Source organism: Vanacampus margaritifer, chromosome 6 (genome assembly GCF_051991255.1).
Source record: "Vanacampus margaritifer isolate UIUO_Vmar chromosome 6, RoL_Vmar_1.0, whole genome shotgun sequence".
NCBI classification, from domain to species: Eukaryota; Metazoa; Chordata; class Actinopteri; order Syngnathiformes; family Syngnathidae; genus Vanacampus; species Vanacampus margaritifer.
Genome location: NC_135437.1, coordinates 19,000,332 through 19,018,024, shown reverse-complemented (window position 1 = coordinate 19,018,024; position 17,693 = coordinate 19,000,332). Strand labels below are relative to the sequence as shown.

General features: G+C 39.9%; 2 protein-coding genes across 4 annotated transcripts in view; one reads left to right on the top strand and one right to left on the bottom strand.

Annotated features, from left to right (window-relative positions):
• dennd4a (DENN/MADD domain containing 4A) overlaps nucleotides 1-7,761 on the top strand; it is a 28,462-nt gene extending 20,701 nt beyond the window's left edge. The window contains exons 21-28 of the mRNA XM_077568777.1: nucleotides 344-1,077; nucleotides 1,146-1,362; nucleotides 2,480-2,571; nucleotides 2,659-3,258; nucleotides 4,644-4,761; nucleotides 4,944-5,106; nucleotides 5,183-5,247; nucleotides 6,395-7,761. Of these exons, the coding sequence (XP_077424903.1) occupies nucleotides 344-1,077; nucleotides 1,146-1,362; nucleotides 2,480-2,571; nucleotides 2,659-2,907 (1,292 nt within the window). The 3' untranslated portion in view covers nucleotides 2,908-3,258; nucleotides 4,644-4,761; nucleotides 4,944-5,106; nucleotides 5,183-5,247; nucleotides 6,395-7,761. The remainder of the gene's footprint in view (nucleotides 1-343; nucleotides 1,078-1,145; nucleotides 1,363-2,479; nucleotides 2,572-2,658; nucleotides 3,259-4,643; nucleotides 4,762-4,943; nucleotides 5,107-5,182; nucleotides 5,248-6,394) is intronic.
• On the bottom strand, nucleotides 7,150-17,599 carry LOC144053893 (sodium/potassium/calcium exchanger 1-like). Of its 3 annotated transcripts, none has more exons than XM_077568785.1 (11): nucleotides 17,139-17,599; nucleotides 16,538-16,616; nucleotides 15,376-16,467; nucleotides 13,661-13,726; nucleotides 13,370-13,478; nucleotides 12,735-12,818; nucleotides 11,087-11,232; nucleotides 10,783-11,004; nucleotides 10,626-10,715; nucleotides 9,342-9,508; nucleotides 7,150-9,244 (listed from the first exon to the last, which is right to left on the bottom strand). In XM_077568785.1, exons 3-11 carry the CDS (start codon nucleotides 16,330-16,332, stop codon nucleotides 8,995-8,997), a joined length of 2,091 nt encoding a protein of 696 aa, XP_077424911.1. In that variant the 5' UTR covers nucleotides 16,333-16,467; nucleotides 16,538-16,616; nucleotides 17,139-17,599; the 3' UTR covers nucleotides 7,150-8,994. The 3 variants fall into 3 exon arrangements, with proteins under 3 accessions (XP_077424911.1, XP_077424913.1, XP_077424912.1); XM_077568787.1 differs by having other exon boundaries at nucleotides 11,144-11,232; XM_077568786.1 differs by lacking the exon at nucleotides 16,538-16,616.
• Between the last annotated feature and the right edge of the window lie 94 nt (nucleotides 17,600-17,693).

Here is a 17,693-nt window from a genome sequence, read left to right as displayed (position 1 = left end):
ACATGGCCCTGGCTGATGTCTTATACTCTGCTGCCACCTGCTGGCCGTTTTGCTTTAAGCAACCTCTTCATGTCAGAAGCTGTATCAAAGCCTTCTGTATGCTCTAAAAAACAACAACATATAAATACGTTTTTGGGAGTGAAGGACAAAGTATTAAAAAAAACATATTTGGGTTTCAATGAATTAATTCATAGTTCGTTTGCATTTATTTTAGGGTAAACGTAACCTATAAGACCAAAATAGTTTATTATATTGTTAGTTCAATATTGTCTCGATATTGGACCCCACAAAAATAAAAATAAATGAAATTGTTGCACCCTACAATGATGTGTTTGTGTTCCAGGCAATGCTGGCAGCCTGATTTCCAGTCCGTCATTAAGCGACAACATGCTGTGCGGACCTCTGACCCAAGCAGAGCGGCCAAAGTCTCTGGACTTGTCAGTCGGGTCGGGAGTGCCGAAGCGCGCCGTCCCTCCGCTCAACTCCAACAAGCATCACCAAATTGCTGCTGACAAACTGAGCGGTCTGGAGGAGGCGACAGAGCCTGATGGTGAACAGGACCCGACCAGAACCTGCAGCAGCGCGACAACGAGTCGATCAGATATTGAAGCCGGGTTCGACCCCCTGTCTCTTATGGCCACGGCGCAAGAACGCGGCCATGGCAGCGTCAGCACGCCCACCGCCCGCCGTGATCTGGCCGAGGAGATCGAAACGTACATGAACAACACCAACAGCCCGCTGAGGAGCTGCAGACCCAACATGGACGCGCAGAACCAATCCAGCCCCTCCTCACAGTCCACCCGACCCCACACGTTGCTACGCTCCAACACCCACCTGCCGCTACCCGTCAAATCGAGAGAGCGGCTCAGGACGTCGCCGTCGCTCCCTCTCGGCAGGGAGCGGCCTTCGTCCTTGGTGTTGCCCTCGTCCCCAACTCCTTCCACCTCCTCCTTCTCCATGGACTCCCTCTTCACCCCCAGCCTGGACAGCTTCAAGAGCAGCGTCCTCTTCAAGGGCGTCGCCGAAAAGGCCAGCCGCCTCTACTCGCGCCTGTCCTCGCAAACCTCATTAACACAGGTCAGCGCCGCCCAAGCGCGCGTCACTCCGGACGAGCCTTTTCACCCTGAACACATTTCGTCTTTTAGGACTCAAATTGCGATCGCATCAGCGTGTCCTCGCTCACCTCGGGGGACGCCGACTGCTCCTCGCTGGTCGATAACGACTCCTGCCTCGACGCGGACGGCTTCGTGTCCCCACAGCACGGCGCCGCGGCCCGACTCAGGAGGAGCCCCGCGGCGGGCCACGCCCACCTGAGCAGCCCCGCCTCCCCCGACAGGGTCTTCCGACACAACTCCTTCTCTGGTTTGTTTCACCGCGCTGTATATTGGAGCCCATCGGTGTCGAAACCTCTGATGCAAAAGATGTTAGTCATGTTTGAGTGCAGCATCATTCGTGCGTTCTCACAGCAACTGTCTACATTTGGTCGTTTTGTGTTAAAGTGCGCCTGCTGCTGTGCTGAGGGAAATTAAGCCAGCAGGCGTGAAAGCTCTGAGTAAGCGTGTGGGCTCTTCCAAGTAACACGCATATGCTCTAATTAGGTACACCTGCACAAAGATACACGCACTAAAAATGCTTTTGTGGATTTTGAGCAGATTGGGAACACAATTTTAGGTCTGACAGCTGGCTTTAAAGTCAGCTAAAAAAAATATTTACAATAATATGTTCTGTGAAGCCCCACTATTCTTAACATTGCATTCTGATTAACTCATTCACTGCCAGCGCAATAAAAATAAAAAAGTGTACCCGGACTTCGCGGAGCGTTCCTGGGGGAAAAAGACAGCGTTCTCGTACATGACATTGGCGGCCCTATATCTCCAAAGCAAAAGTTTGTGAAGCGACGGGTCTCGTTGAGACCAATATGGGGATGCCCGTATGTCCCCGGTAGGAGTTAGGGTTGCGGAGATACAGCCCCAGGAAATCCCATAATTTTACCAAGGATCGATGGTTCCTACGGCGGGTAAAAATCCGGCATGTCCCCCCCCCCCATCTCTGGAGTGATAGGTCGTACAGCGACGAGCTGTACACCATTGGATAAATTGGAAAAAGGCCCCTGGATCCATTTCCTGAAAGTCCTCCAGGAAAATGTTCAAAATTCACCCGGGGGCCGATGGAGCCCAGTACGAGGGAGTAGTATTTATCCATCTCAGAGGCAGCCATTTTGCCACTTGCTGTCGATTGAAAATGACTTACTTACTTACTCCAGCTAATCAGTGGCATTTTGCTTATCTGGAGGGTAAGATGGGGAGACATGCTACAAAAAATAACTAAAATTTTGGAATCAGCATGCACAAAAAATAACTAAAATTTTGGAATCAGCATGCCAATTTTAGTTCAGCATTAAAATCTAACTCAAAGTTTGTTTTGAATTGTTCTCTTATTTGATTGGGTTGAACCTAATTTGTGTATACGTTATTTGTAGGTGGTTTGACAGTTCCTTCTCGAAGTTCTCACACTCCGGATTCCTCACCCGAAATAAACCGCTTCAAGCCTTCTCCCACTTATTCCATTGAGGTGAGTTCATTCATAATCCATACCTGCAAATATTCCTCCATCTTTGCCAAGCGGTTTCATTGCCCAGATTTGACATTTTGCATGCAGGTAATGATGTCCAGCTGCTCGCTTTGCAAAACGTGCGACTCTCTGGTGTACGACGAGGAGATCATGGCCGGCTGGACGGCCAACGACTCCAACCTCAACAGCACGTGTCCCTTCTGCGGCTCAGCCTTCCTGCCTTTCCTCAACGTGGAGGTCAAAGATTTGAGGCCTACCTGCAGGCAAGTGGTTTCATTCAAACGCGCGCACGCACACACACGTAAATCCTTTATCCATGTGGCCTCTTTAATCTGATCCACCGCGTCTACTCTCAGATCCCTCCAGCAGTCTGTTCCTGTTACCGAGGGCGACACACCTACTTCACTCAACCGCGAAACCAAAACGTCTGAGGCGGGCTACACTAGCCCAAGGAATGCCGGGACGTCAGAACCGGTGACGGTGCCGTATCTGAGCCCTCTGGTTCTTTGGAAGGAACTGGAGAGCCTCCTTGTGAATGAAGGCGAGCAGGCCATCTACTCGCCAGGGGTTGTGGACCAGCACCCGATCGTCTTCTGGAACCTCGTGTGGTTCTTTCGGAGGCTGGAGCTGCCCAGTCATCTGCCGGCGCTCATCCTGGCCTCACAACACTGTCGCCATGGCGATCAGGTTACTAAAACTTGTTGATACTATGTTTTTAATCATTCAAAGTAGGAAATGACCGATGTGTTTTTTTTGTAGGACTATGCCAATATTTTTGTATATTGTAGGACTATTTCAATTATTTGGCAGGGGGAAAAAAATCATAGTTATATTAACTCATTCTCTGCCATTGACGGCTATAAACTCATTTGAACTATTTCTGTTAGTTTAATATTTTTTCCACTTTTGTTAACCACAGTATGAAAACCTAGAAAAAAATTATTGTACATTTACAACAGATATAAAATTTGCGATTAATCGTGAGTTAACTAGTGAAGTCATGCGATTAATTGCGAAAAAATTTAATCGCCTGACGCCCCTAATTTTTAATAATCTTTTCTCTTTTTTTCTTCTTTTTTTTAAAGAAAAAAAGAAAAGATTATTAAAAATGTTTAAAAAAATAATTTAAAATACTTTTTGAAAAAAACGAAGAAAAGATTATTAAAAATTAGGGGCGTCAGGTGATTAAAAAAAAAATTTCATCACATGACTTCATTAGTTAACTCACGATTAATCACAAAATTTATATCTGTTCTAAATGTACAATAAAAAAATTCTAGGTTTTCATACTCTTGTTAACAAAAGCGAATGAGTTAATCAGCCACTTATTTATATGTATATTAGGGATGTCAAAATTTGTAGTTATAAATAATCGCATGACTTCAATAGTTAACTCACGATTAATCGCAAATTTTATATCTGTTCTAAATTTAGTTCTAAAGTTTTCGTACTCTTTTTAACATAAAAGTGGGGAAAAAAATTAAAGTAATAGAAATATGGCTGCATACTTTAGTCATTGATAGTAATCTCAGAATAATTCATAAAATTTGGTTAAAATTAAACAGATGTACTTAACTGTAAAAAAAAAAAAACTAATGTGATATTGATTTGTGTTGAGGTCCTTTTTTTTGCCACTAGATGGCATTATTGCATTTGTAAGACATTGGTGAAAGCCAGCTCTGTGCAGTTTTCTTTTCATATTAAGAGCTAATCTTTAACCTGAAGTAACTTGTGAAATTTTGCACATTTTTAAAATTGTAAAATGTAACTCAACATTAGTCTCCACAAATATATGCATTATTATTATTAAATTTACTACTACTAAATTTTGACGTGTCTGCTGCGTTACAACTGGAATTCCTCCAGTACAGGCTTAAGTAAGGGGCGGTCATTAATCGCACCTTAAAAATTTTTGGGGTGGCATTTAAAGGTACTTTAAATTAACTCAAAATTAATACAATAATTTTGACAGTATATATATATAATAAAATAAACAGCCCATTATCATTATTATTATTATAATTAAAAGGAAAAGTATTATGTGGAATACTGACTACTTTTCATGTCTGCAGACTCTTTCCGGCGTTTCCTCCGAAGACAGCAAGCAGGTGCTGGTGAGGATCATGTGGGACAACCTCAAGCTGCACCAGGACAAAGTCCAACCTTGTTACATCCTCTGGAACACGCATTGTAAGTCATGAAGGCATTTGTTTTCATTTACTCCACATCTCAAAAGATTCAATTAGCCCTGAGATTCTGTTACAGATAAGTAAATGACATCATGCATTCAAGTAATGGCACAGTTGCGCATCATTGCATTTTGGACCGCCCGTTCTTATCAGTGCTTCACTCGATCTCCGTTTCGGTCGCAGGCGCCAACTCTCTGGTTCGCTCGGGCCTGTGCGAGGAGGGGCAGCTCTTCACCGTGGAGTTGCTTCAGAGTTTGGTGAGGAGCATCAAGAAGAGCGACATCTATCAGCCCATGAGCCAAATTATTCAGCTGCTGGGGCCCGAGCTGGGTTTTAAAAGACAGAGGTGAGGAGGTGCAGGTTTACTTTGGAATTGGACACCGGTGAGAAGTAACTAACTTGGGGTTGTGTGTCCCATATAGGAGCTTGTACAGAGATTTATTATTCCTCACTCTGGTGTCTTTGGGGAAGAACAACATCAACATCAGTAAGTTCAGAAACATGATATCTGACTGCGAAATTTTAAGTGAAACCTACAACTGTTTTTTTTTAAAAAAAAAAAAAAATTACATTGTTGCATTTGCCAAGGCAGCTTATCAAACCTTAAAGACTGCTTGCTCATTTTCTTCTTTCTGTCGCTTTGTTCTGTCTTCGGATTCAGTAAACGTCCTCTTTCTCCTCAGCCTGATGCTGTTTGTCACGTCATCTTAAAAGAGGTTCGCTAATGAAGCGTCATAATGCCGCGATGACTGACTAAATGCCATTTAAAGGCTTTGTGACGTCATGACGTTTAAATATAAGTTTCTCTTACAAAACCCTTTTAAGATCTTTTACAAAAAGCATTGGGAAGATTTATTAGTGAAACATGAAGAAACAGCAAATCACCTTATTTTGTTGTTTTAACATTTATTTATTCTAGTTAAAGTGTTATCATTGAGCAATATCTGAATTTCCACATTTAATTTGACGTTTTTGTCTATTTGACATTCAAGATCAATCAAAAGCTACTAGTTACTCACTAGAGAATCTTTTTTTCCATTTACTTTTACTCAAGTAAATTTTGGAGGTCTACTTTTTCCCTCGTTTTTTATTGAGTCATGTTATTCTAAAAGTAACAGTAGTTTTACATTAGATCATTACATCGAGCTAGTGATATAGCCAGATAGCTATCTTGCCTGATAGCCAGCTATACTCATACTTGAGTAGCTTTTTTAAAACTTATTTAAGTAATTCTTGGACAACTACTTTTTTTTCTCTTTTTTTATTGAGTCATGTTATTCTGAAAGTAACTATAGTTTTACATTAGTACAATTTTGTATAATCAAGCTAGCAAGATGGATAGCCAGTTAGCTAGCCAGATAGCTATCTTACCAGCTAGTCAGCTATATGCAGTATTTGAGTTCTTTTTTTTTTTTCTTACTCAAGTGATTCTTGGAGGTCTACTTTTTTTTTTTTTAAAGTCATGTTATTCTAAAAAATAAAAGTAGTCTTACATGATTACAAGTTTGTATAATTGAGATAGCCAGTTAGCCAGCCAGCTAGCTAAATAGCTAGCCAGCTGGCTTGACAGATAGGGCTAAGTTCTTCTTAAGGCCTTGCATCCACATTGTTAACTAATTCTGGTTCTGTTGCAGATGCATTTGACCGCGAGTACAAGCTGGCCTACGACCGCTTCACCCCCAGTCAGGTCAAACTGACACATAACTGTGACCGACCCCCTGGAGCGGGTGTCATGGAGTGCAGGAAAACTTTTGGGGAGCCCAGTCTGTGAACACATGATGCCACAAAAAAAAAAAAAAAAGGTTTGGGACTTTGAGACTCAGGACCAGCTCACCTGAGCTCCTTTTAAGCACAATGGGAATATGACTTAAAAGCAAAAGCAACTGCCATGATGACATGTCTTCACTGTTGAGCGCTGGGACGTGCGGAGCTGTGAGTCTTGAGTAAATATTGAGGACATTCCACCTTATTTTTACTATAGCTACCAGTAAACTGTACAGTTATTACCCTTTTTTTTTTTTTATGAATATGTGTTTTAAAACTATGTGAAATAATGCGTATTCTCAACATTGACTTTGTGGTCCTGGCGACCCGTGTTGAAACTGTTTCAAAGCACTTTGACAAGATGAGCTCTGCATTGGCCCAGCAGCCAAAGATGTGATGGGTTTGACCGGACCAGGTAAAACAAAATGTATTGTTGATGTTTTTTATGTCTTAACGCATACAGCTTTACCAAAAGCAAAATACATTCCTACTCATCCTCACCATGTAAACACTTTATAACGTGAAGACACTAAAGTACATGGAAATGGTGGTAAAAAATAAAGAAATAAATAACCATTTAAAAAAAAGAAATAAAACATTTTTAAGTCAAGAAGGGAGCACTAAATTCATTTATATGCACAATGTTTATTCGTGTATTGTTTTACGTACCAAAAGAACCCAAAAGGGAAATTCTAACATGATTCATATCGTTTTTAAGCAATAGCTTCTTCTTTTTTTTAAGTGAGATTTGTTCTACAAGGTTGTGTTGTATGGGACCACAAAATGATACATTCCCTCAGTAAAGTACAATCAAAATATGTGATAACTAGAGGAATCAAAAATATTTCAGTTGGATTAATCACAACTTTACAACTGTATACATGTACAGAATTTGATGTATTTTGTAGATTTCATTTGATAAATGACTAAAAAATGAAGATAAAGCAGGTTTTCTTGCACATAGCAGTTGTTTTTTTGTGTGTGTGTGCAAGGTTTAAGGTTTGAAAGAGCAGCCGTGCCCTGCATCACTTCAAGTCACTGTGTCCCGTTAGAAGAAGCTCAAGACTCAAAATTCTCTACACTTTCTCTATATGAAAACTCACCACTTGATGTCTACTTGTGTCAAGGTTTGTTTTTCACCATTTGTAAGGTGGACACTAATTTATATGAAACTACATTCAAAAGAAGTGTATCTGTTATTTGTGTTCATTTTGTAATAAACACAAGCATTTTTGGATATCTGCTTGAATTGCTGATTTGCATAAAGTTTCGATTTAAAACAAAACAAAACGGTCTGCAATTTAATATAAAGGGCCATCTGAAATTACAAAAAAAAATGATTCACTCAAAACTCACAAACCCACTAATGGAAAATTATTTGCTCACACACTCATTTAAAAATGATTCACTCTCACGCTATACTGAAACGTCACACACTACTGAAATGCTCTGACAATGACTACTAAAACACTTATTTTGCTTAAGTTCTAGCATACCGACATCAGTGAGGCCTTCTAAATTGACTGAAATTTCACCCATTTTAAAATGTTCACATCGACAAAATTCTCACACTACCGAAATGCTCGCACACATATTAAAATGCTTACATAGACAAAATGCTCTGACAGTTTATACTTATAATGCTCACATGCAAAAATGATCTCACACTCAGCTGAAGTTCTCTCATACATCATGCTAATACCACATTCACAAAATCCTCTCACACATATACTAAAACGCTCGCATCAATCTTCACACACAACTGAAATGCTCTCACAATAACTAAAACGCTCACATCAATCCCTCTCACGCTCAACTGAAATGCACTCACACATTACTAAAACTCACATTACAAAGTCCTCTCACACACCTGAAATGCTTTTACCACATCATACTAAAACATTAGCATACAAAAAACTTCTCTCTCACACAAACAGAAATTCAATCTTTCTCATCACAGTGAAATACCCTCACGCTTTATACTAATATGCTCTTTCCTCTCTCATAAAATACACTCAAACTGAAATTCTCACACATTCTCACTAAAATGCTTTCATACATAAAATCCTCACACTCAACTCAAATGACCTCACGCATCTTACTAAAATGCTCACATACACAAAATCCTCTCATATACTCTCATAATGAAACATTCTCATACACTCCAATCCTCTCATACATACGTAATGCTCTCACACTATATACTGAAATACATGTTCCAGTAGTGTGTGTGTGAGTGTTATACCCGAATTTTGTTGGTGCTGTGACAAAGAGCATTTTAGTAGTGCCTGTAATTCTTAATTTATGTCCCTGATGGCCCCTCGTAATGAGAGGCACATTTGAGTTGAAAACAGAAGTCTTTTTAGTTTAACTGAAGGCTTTCTGTTATAACTGAAATCCTCCCGCACATCATACTGAGGGCGTGTGGGTCCCGCGTCCCGAGTCCACCTGGCGTGACGTCACATGACCTTCAGATGGAGACGGGACAGACGATGATGCGGTCCTCCAGCATGACGCTGAGCACCAGGAAGATGAAATAGAGCAGGAACATGGTGAAGCCCAGAGCCTTGTTCATCTTCCACTTGCACGACGCGATGGAGATGATGACGAAGAGGAGCATGAGGAAGAGCAGCACGATGGCGCAGAAGAGCCCGTTGCTGCTGACGGCCACGGGAACCAAGCCGTGGATGAACGAGTATATCAGCCACGGCAGCGGCAGACTTTCGACACACAAGAAGAGAAATATGCACGGATTCTAAATTCAAAGCCAAAATATTTAAATGCCGTCAAAAAAGAAGAGATGGGGCTCAAACTCACCCCACAGTGATGTCAAAGATATTGCTGCCCACCGAGCTGGACACGGCCATGTCGCCAAGTCCTTTACGGGCCACGATGACGCTGGTGATGAGGTCAGGGATGGACGTCCCGGCAGCCAGGATTGTCAGGCCCATAATCTCTTCAGAGATTCCGATCGTCTCGCCCACCTGTACAGACAAACTAAAGTTCAGCTGCAAGAATTGTGTGGCTGATTGATTACTTCCATTTTTCTAACTATAAACAAACATAAATAAGCTAAATCAACATTACTTCACGCGGTGTACTTGCACCTTTGGCCTGCCAAATAATTATAGTTAGCGACTCAGATGCCAAATAATTATAGTTAGCGACCTCAGATGTTAAATCTGAGGTATTTCCATTGATCTGAATATATGGCTGGATAGCCGATGCTAGCCGTTGAAGTCACAGGGCGGCCATCTTCCTCCTCCCAGCTCGCGAGCAGACTACTGTATAAAGTTATCAACTATACGGTATACGTACAGATTAGACATATACAGCTCGTAGGCAGTTAGTATAGGGTGACTATTTTTTTAGAACAAGTTAAAAAAAAATGCACAAGTGGATGGAATGTGCTGCTTTGAAGACCCCCTTTTTCTTTTATCGCTCAGTTCCTCATACCCCAATATTAGATTTGGCATCTTTTGTTGAATTACAATTATAATTCTTTAATAAAAAATATACAAGTTTCCTCCTGTAAACATTATTAATAATTCATACAGGGCAAGTTGTCTTGTTTATGTTAAACAAATTTAAAACTACTAAGTACTGTTTCAAATGTTCTCCAATTTCGATACTCTAAATGTATAGGATGGTATGCCGAGAAATGTTTCTTGGGAGGAGCAATATGGCGGCTTCATAAGTCCTGGCCTATCAGTTATCCAGTCATAGATTTAGATCAGTGGGTATTTCCCATTGATATAGGGGCACTTTTGAGTCACTTCCTGTTGATTTTGGGGCACTTCCGTGTCACTTCCTGTTGATTTTGGGGCACTACCGTGTCACTTCCTGTTGATTTGGGGCACATTCGGGTCCCTTCCTGTTCAATTTGGGGGCACTTTTTGGGCACTTCATGTGACTCAAAAATGACTCCAAGGATCTTTGTGCAGTTTGTCACTTTTTTACTCGCGACTGCCACCTCTGGCCCCAAGCGTAACTGCAGCATCTGTGTCAGGCTCGTTCACGGTGCCGGTGCGAGTACATTCAATTTTGGCTGTGATTAATTTTGTTAGCAACTTTGACAAACCCAATATCAATTGTCCTGACCTGATGCGCCCACCACACCATGAGGTAAGAGAAGATGGCGATCCACATAATGGAACCCAGGAAGGTGGCCACGAAAAATTTCCTGGAATTCTATCAGAAAAGGAGAATTCACATTTGACAAGTTTTTGTGATTGTTCCAGTATTTGAATGTCGTTACCTGTTTGCGGACGTCGGGGACGGTGAGCCAGAGAGGGAAGATGATCGGCAGCAGCAAGAGGTAAGTGACTTGCTTCCGTGGCGTGTCGGGCCACTCTAAAGACAGAGGCTCCTCCTCCTTCTCCTCATCTTCGCTGTCATCTTCATCACTGTCATCTTCATCACTATCCTCCTCACCGCTGCTTGACTCGTCTGACCCGTCCCCCCCGGCGGCCTGATCCTCCTGCAGTGTTGCAAGAAGAAGACGTATACTGGACACAAGTATGAAAGTACGGAGCGTGCTGCATGCTGCATGTTCGTCTTACATAGAAAGGGATCAAAGATTGACTTCTGGCCTTTTTGACATGCTTGACGGAGAGTACCTTCTCATCTTCGGGTGGCTCCTCCTCCTCATTTTCGCCTGCAGGAGCAGTTTGGTCGTCTTTGGTCTGCTCCTGTCCGCTGTCTCCATCTAATAACAGCAATTATATCTCTGTGAGATGCTGCACATTATCATACTGAAATATTATATTTAGGGGTGTGAGACGATTCAAGTTTTGTACATTTAGAACAGATATAAAATTTGACGGCCATAATTTTTACTCATCTTTTCTTTTAAAAAAAAAGATTATTTTAAAAACATTTAAAAAGAAAAGATTATTTAAAAATGAGAGGCATCAGGCCATTAAATTTTTTAATCGTAATTAATCGCATGGCTTCAATAGTTAACACACGTATTAATCGCTAATTTTATATCTGTTCTAAATGTACAATCAAATATTTTTTTCTACGTTTTAATACTCTTGTGAACATAAAAGTGTGTGTGGGGGGAGTTAAAGTAATAGAAATATGGCTGCATCTTTTAGTCATTGACACAGTAATTTCATAATTCGTAAAATTAGGTTAAAATTAAAACGATGTACTGTACTGTAAAAAACAAGTGTGATATTGATTTGTCATTTTCCTGCCACTAGATGGCATAACTGCATTTGTAAGGTGGTGACAGCTCAGTGCCATTTTCTTTTCATATTGACTAATTCACTGCCGTTGACGGCTATAGACGTCAAAAATTAATTTGAACTATTTCTATTAGTTTAACATTTTTTTCCACTTTTGCTAACAAGAGTATGAAAATCTAGATTTTTTTATTGTACATTCAGAACAGATATAAAATTTGTGATTAATCGTTAGTTAACTAGTGAAGTCATGTGATTAATTACAATTTTAAAAAATGTAATCGCTTGACGCCCCTAATTTAAAAAAATATATTAAAAATAAGGGGCGTCAGATTAAAATTTGTATTCGTTATTAATCACATGACTTTAATAGTTGAAATTTTATATCTGTTATAAATGTACAATAAAAAAAATTCTAGGTTTTCATAAAAAAATCAATGAAAAAAAAAGTTAAACTAATAGAAAAAGTTCACATGAATTTTTGACGTCTATAGTCGTCAATGGCAGTGAATGAGTTAAGAGCTATCTCTACTCTTTAACACGAAGTAACTTGTGAAATTCTGCACATACAAATGGTAAAATACAACTTGACCCCAGCCTCCACAAATATATGCATTATTTATTTTTTTACTGCAAAATTTCGATGTTATTATTTTATATTATATTAGTGCTGTCAAGTAAATATTGAACTAATTAATCGCACGAAATTTTGTGATTAATCGCAATTAATTGCATTTTCTACGACAGCTATTGAGTAAAATCTTGGAATTAATGTAAAATCATCAAATAGAAATAATATTTAGATTCAAAACTATTATAATCATTTTTTTTTTATCCTTGAATATAAGGCGATTCCTGTAAAATAAAACTATTGAAGAAAAAACTTTTTTTTTTTTTGATCAAATATTTTCACAACAATAATCAATTCCATTGTCAAATGAACAACTATGTGACATAGATAACTGTTATCGTTACAAAGACATCATTTTGTGGCATGACCTTCACGTTTGTGCGTTACCTTCTTCGCTCTTCGCTGCAATTTCACCTTCAGCCTTTCTTCTCACTACATTATTCAGACTCTCGGCTTTGTCCTTGAATTTGCCTGCAAGCATTCACATCGGCACAAAGAAATATCTGCATGCCGTCGACTCGGTAGGCAAACAGCAAAGGGAATCTGTTTTTAGCGTTAGAAGTTGTGCAAAAAATCTTTAAGCCTTTAAGACATTTGCAACCCAACCAAACGAATGTCTTTCTTTCAAATTGTCCTTCCGACAAAAAAGACCATTAAGACTGTTAGAGAACATTTAAGACTGTTTAAGAGAATTTTGAAGAAGCGTTGCAAGTGCAACCTTGAATTGACCTTGAGGTGAAATCAACATTCGCTAGCGCCACAAGAACGTCAACCAGGAAATGCCAAACATACTGCTTTTTTTTTTTTCTGGAGAGCTCAGTATTGTTCATTCGGTAATTTTACCGATTTGACATGTCATCATCATTGCTCTCCTTTTTTCTTTTTTTTTTTTGTATGTGGGTGAGTATGTGTATGTGCGTGCGTGTATTCATTAGTTCACCTAAAACCTATTAAAAAAATCCCATACCGTTCACCTAAACCGAACATACTGCTGATGATGTGGGGCTGTAGGGGGCGCTCACCTTCTCCCAGGGGGTCTAACGTGTGTATCATGAGTTGGAAAATGGTGTTCCTCATGGTGCTGTTGTGCAAAGACGCTGAGCTTCCACCGCGTTGAAGGGATGGCCTCAACTGGGAGAAAACGATCATCACAAAATGAAATGCAGGCAGAATTCATTATTAGCGGCTGCAAGAGGTTTGCTGTTGCCATGGCAGCGTCATGCAAATGAACAGGACGGAGGTCATTTATTAAACATGCGGAGACATGACTGAAAGTGGTCAAAAATACTGCTTTCACTTTTTTTTTTTTTTACCTTTAACCGATTCCGGTCATCCGGAGGAGGAGGCGTGTTATCTTCAGCGTCCCCATTGGCCTTCGTCTGTGTGCAAATTTGTGATTAAACAATGTTATTCATTTCCAAGCTGATTGAATCCATGTATGTGCATCTACATTCTGTCACATAAGCTTGTCAACGAGTGGGTAAACACACTTTAGGTTGACGCCACTCTATGCGCAGCTCTGCATACCCTCGAGGGATTATGTCGCTTCGCGTTCAGGCCTTTCAAAGTGTCACTTTGTTCTTTTGACACATTCATAAACGAGTGTGATCCTTTTAGGGAATAAAAGTCGATGATGACAAAATCGCAACTCGGTGATTGGATTAGCGAGAAAGTGGGTGGACAAAAGTTTTGGGACGGTATACAGAAAGAAAGTGAAAATATGAGAAATGATTGAGGGTTTAGAAGTTTTTGGTGAGTTTTTGTTTTGCGTTGACTTATTTTTTCTTTTGGGGATGGTTAGTTGTTGTTTTTTGAAAAGATTTTGTTAGTTTTTTTTTCATATATAGGACGAACTTGTGGGGTGCAAGGTGAAGAAACAAGATCACTAAGTTTTGTGTAATAACAAAGATTCCCAAATGACTGTTGGACCCACTTTCTTCTGTACGGTCAGTGATACAGTAATAAATGCATCTAGAATAAACCCAGACCGCTCATGTATGAAATTCATTGAAAATTTTGAAAACAAAGGATTAAACATTTTTGCTGTAGTTAATGTTAGTTAGCTTTATAAACATATAATGTAGTTTCGGTTATCTTTTTTTTTTTTTTTCGTTTTTCGCTAATAAAAATATTTTTCCATTTTAGCTTGAGCTATTTTGTTAAATTTTGCTAATTACAATAATCCTAATTCATAGGTCATTTGGGACAGGCCAACTATGATTGGTTCAGGTCAATTAGAATGGAGCCTAGGTTTTAAAGCAAACATGGTGAAGTGGCATTTGGTTGTTATGCTGCACGCAAAGTATAAATGCTTTTAAATCCAGATTAAAAATGATACTTTTTGCCCATTTCTTTGATTAAGGTCTTTTATGCATTTTTTAAAATAAATTTCTCTCTACAGTCTTTTAGTAATTTCAGAAAAGCTACATTTTATTTATTTGCTTCTAAATGTCTTTTAACTCATTCACTGCCATTGACGGCTATAGACGTCAAAAATTCCTTTTAACTATTTCTACTATGTTTTCCCACTTTTGTTAACAAGAGTATGAAAACCTAGATTTTTTTTAAATATTGTATTAGAACAGATATAAAATGTGTGATTAATCGTGAGTTAACAAGTGAAGTCATGTGATTAATTATGATTAAAAATAGTAATCGCCTGACGCCCATAATTTTTAATAATCTTTTCCAAAAAAAAAAAAAAAGATTATTAAAAAATTGGGGGCATCAGGCGATTAAAATTTGTAATCGTAATTATTCACATGACTTCACTAGTTAACTCACGATTAATCACAAATTTTATATATTTTCTAAATGTACAAAAAAAAAAATCTAGGTTTTCATACTCTTGTTAACAAAAATGGAAAAAACTAAACTAATAGAAATAGTTCAAATGAGTTTTTGACGTCTATAGCCGTCAATGGCAGTCAATGAGTTAATATTTTGGTTGCAAATGTGCTTGAATTGTGTCATTATTCGTTCACTTAGTAATTTTAATAACATCAAAAACATCCAATGTTCTCCTTACCACTTCTAGCTCCTCATCAGTAATGATCTGGACGATGCTCTTGTGTTTGTAAAGCTGCGCCTTGAACACATGTTCTATTTGGCCGTTAAACTTCATAAAGGTGACATACAAGGTGTAGCTGGCCACCAGCATCAGACTCTCCCACCACATGATGACATTGTCCAAGAAGAAGATGATGAGCAAGATGAGGTCCACGATGTAGAAGGAAACATCTCTGAAGAGAGGCCACCAGGTGAGATGAAGAACCTCCCTGGAGAACAAAGCGCACATCCCGATCACGAAGAGGATGTTGAAAACCGCCGAACCCACGATAGTCCCGATTCCAACGTTGCTATGGGCTATGAAGACCCCGATCAAGGAGGTGAAAAGTTCTGGGGCAGATCCTCCGGCAGCCATGAAAGTAGCTCCCGCCACGTCGTCGGATATTTCGAATTTGTCTATGATGACCCCCAGTGCGGGGACGAAGAATTCGTCACACACGATGGCAAGTGACACAAACATGTACATCATGCCGGAGATGTGCAAGACCACCCAGCCTCGTCTACGCTCCTCCACTGAAAATATATCTTCGGGGTACTCTCCCTTCATGTGAGGAGCTTCAGATGGAGAAGATGGAGTGGGGACCTCCTCCTTGGGTTTAGGCGGGACATATATGCAATGTACAGTCCGGTTGGTGGTCGCCGGCGGAGGAGTTCTTGTGGTAGCGCTATCATCTAAGGTGGAGTTGGACGGGGTCGCCTGTGCCGTTTGGTTCCTTGGCTTCTGCCGGCTCTCGGCCGTGACATCCTCCACCCATCCGGCCGAACCCTCGGTAAAAGCGTCTCTGATCTGAGGAGACGGCAACGCCTCGTAGCGTCCGGCGCTAATGGTTAGCTGGTACGCGATGCAGAAGAAGACCCCAGCCAGGAGGAATAAGACTCGACTCAAGCGAAGTCGCTTCCTTCTCAGGCAATACATAATTCCCAGGGTGTCCTAGGGTGGACTCCGATGCATTAAGGGCCAGTGGGACAGTCCGGCGCTAACCCCAAATGACTGGGGCTGACAGGATCCGACACTTCCTCGACGTGTTTCATTTCACATCATTTGACCAACCTATGTGCAAAAAAAACCCCACATTAGTTGGAGCTTAGAATTGTCATTGCTCTTCTGACAAACAAATGACCTTTTTGTATCCTGCTCAAAATGTATGTAATTGTCGGGGTCCTGAACACGACGCCACAAAAAACACTCAGTAGCAACTCCTGGAAAGTTAGCAAACAACACAACATCAGTTTAAAAAGTGTATATGCTTCAAACGAAACAGCCCTTTTTCTTTTCGGGTATATTTGTATGTGAAAAGTGAATGTTGTAAATTGTCTCTATGATTGTCCGAAAAGAAAAATGAACATATAATAACCAAAACAAACAAACATACAAGTCGGCCATTTTGATTTGTAGCAGCCATTTTGGGCCAATTAATTCAAAAGCTCTCACTTTTGACATTTTCTGACACAGGAATTTGCCTAAACAAACCCCGATCAGAAGCACGCTTCAAAGTTTGATAAAGTTGAGGATTTGCCATGAAAAAAGAAGCCGAGTTAGCCCGTTAACTACTTCTTTTAATTTTAATTAGTAATATGATCAACGCTGCTTACCAGAACTCAATGAACAAAAATTGTTCTGCGCTCAAACTTAGGGTGTAAACAGCCCACATATATGACATATTTGCTAGGTTTTAAAATAATGACAACAACAATGAATTTTAATTTAAGATGCACACTTACCAAAATTCTGCTTGGTCCAGAGAATGAAGAAATGTCTGACAATCAGACTGAAGTCGAGCTGGTTGAGCGGCACGCACACAGACGAGCTAGCCAACAGTTTATGTAGGACGCGGGACACGTCTTCACAATGGATCAGCATAATAGCTAATACCTGCAGGCTTTAAGAGGATTAGCTACACCGTATTGTCTTACTCTCACTTCATCGCGGTCCACCTCACTAATAAATATCCGCTTTCGTGCCGAATACTTCCTGGCATTTATTTTTCTGTATATGCAAACAAAACCCTCCAGCAAGTTAATTAAATCGATTTGTTTAATTTTTCCAAACGGCAGAATAATGATTGGTCTTCTTCAGTGTATTTCCATTTTGGCATTGAAATTGACCACGAGTCACTACATAATGTTTATTATGGAAAGTTTTGATGTCAAAGTAATTACAAAATACGATGTTAAAATTTCCAAGTAGCGAAAAATGTCACATTTTATGCTTGTGTATATGAAATACAGTATAGGAACATATGATGAGCAAACGGTCATCAAAACATAAGCGGTTCG

Bases quoted from the DNA above. Each gene is read 5' to 3' on its own strand.
- LOC144053893 (XM_077568785.1), bottom strand. From the start codon at position 16,332: ATGTATTGCCTGAGAAGGAAGCGACTTCGCTTGAGTCGAGTCTTATTC. The intron at 13,727-15,375 runs GTAAGGAGAACA...ATTTGCACACAG, and splicing joins CTGATGAGGAGCTAGAAGTG to ACGAAGGCCAATGGGGACGC. The intron at 10,716-10,782 runs GTAACGACATTC...CTTTTCTGATAG, and splicing joins TCCCCGACGTCCGCAAACAG to AATTCCAGGAAATTTTTCGT.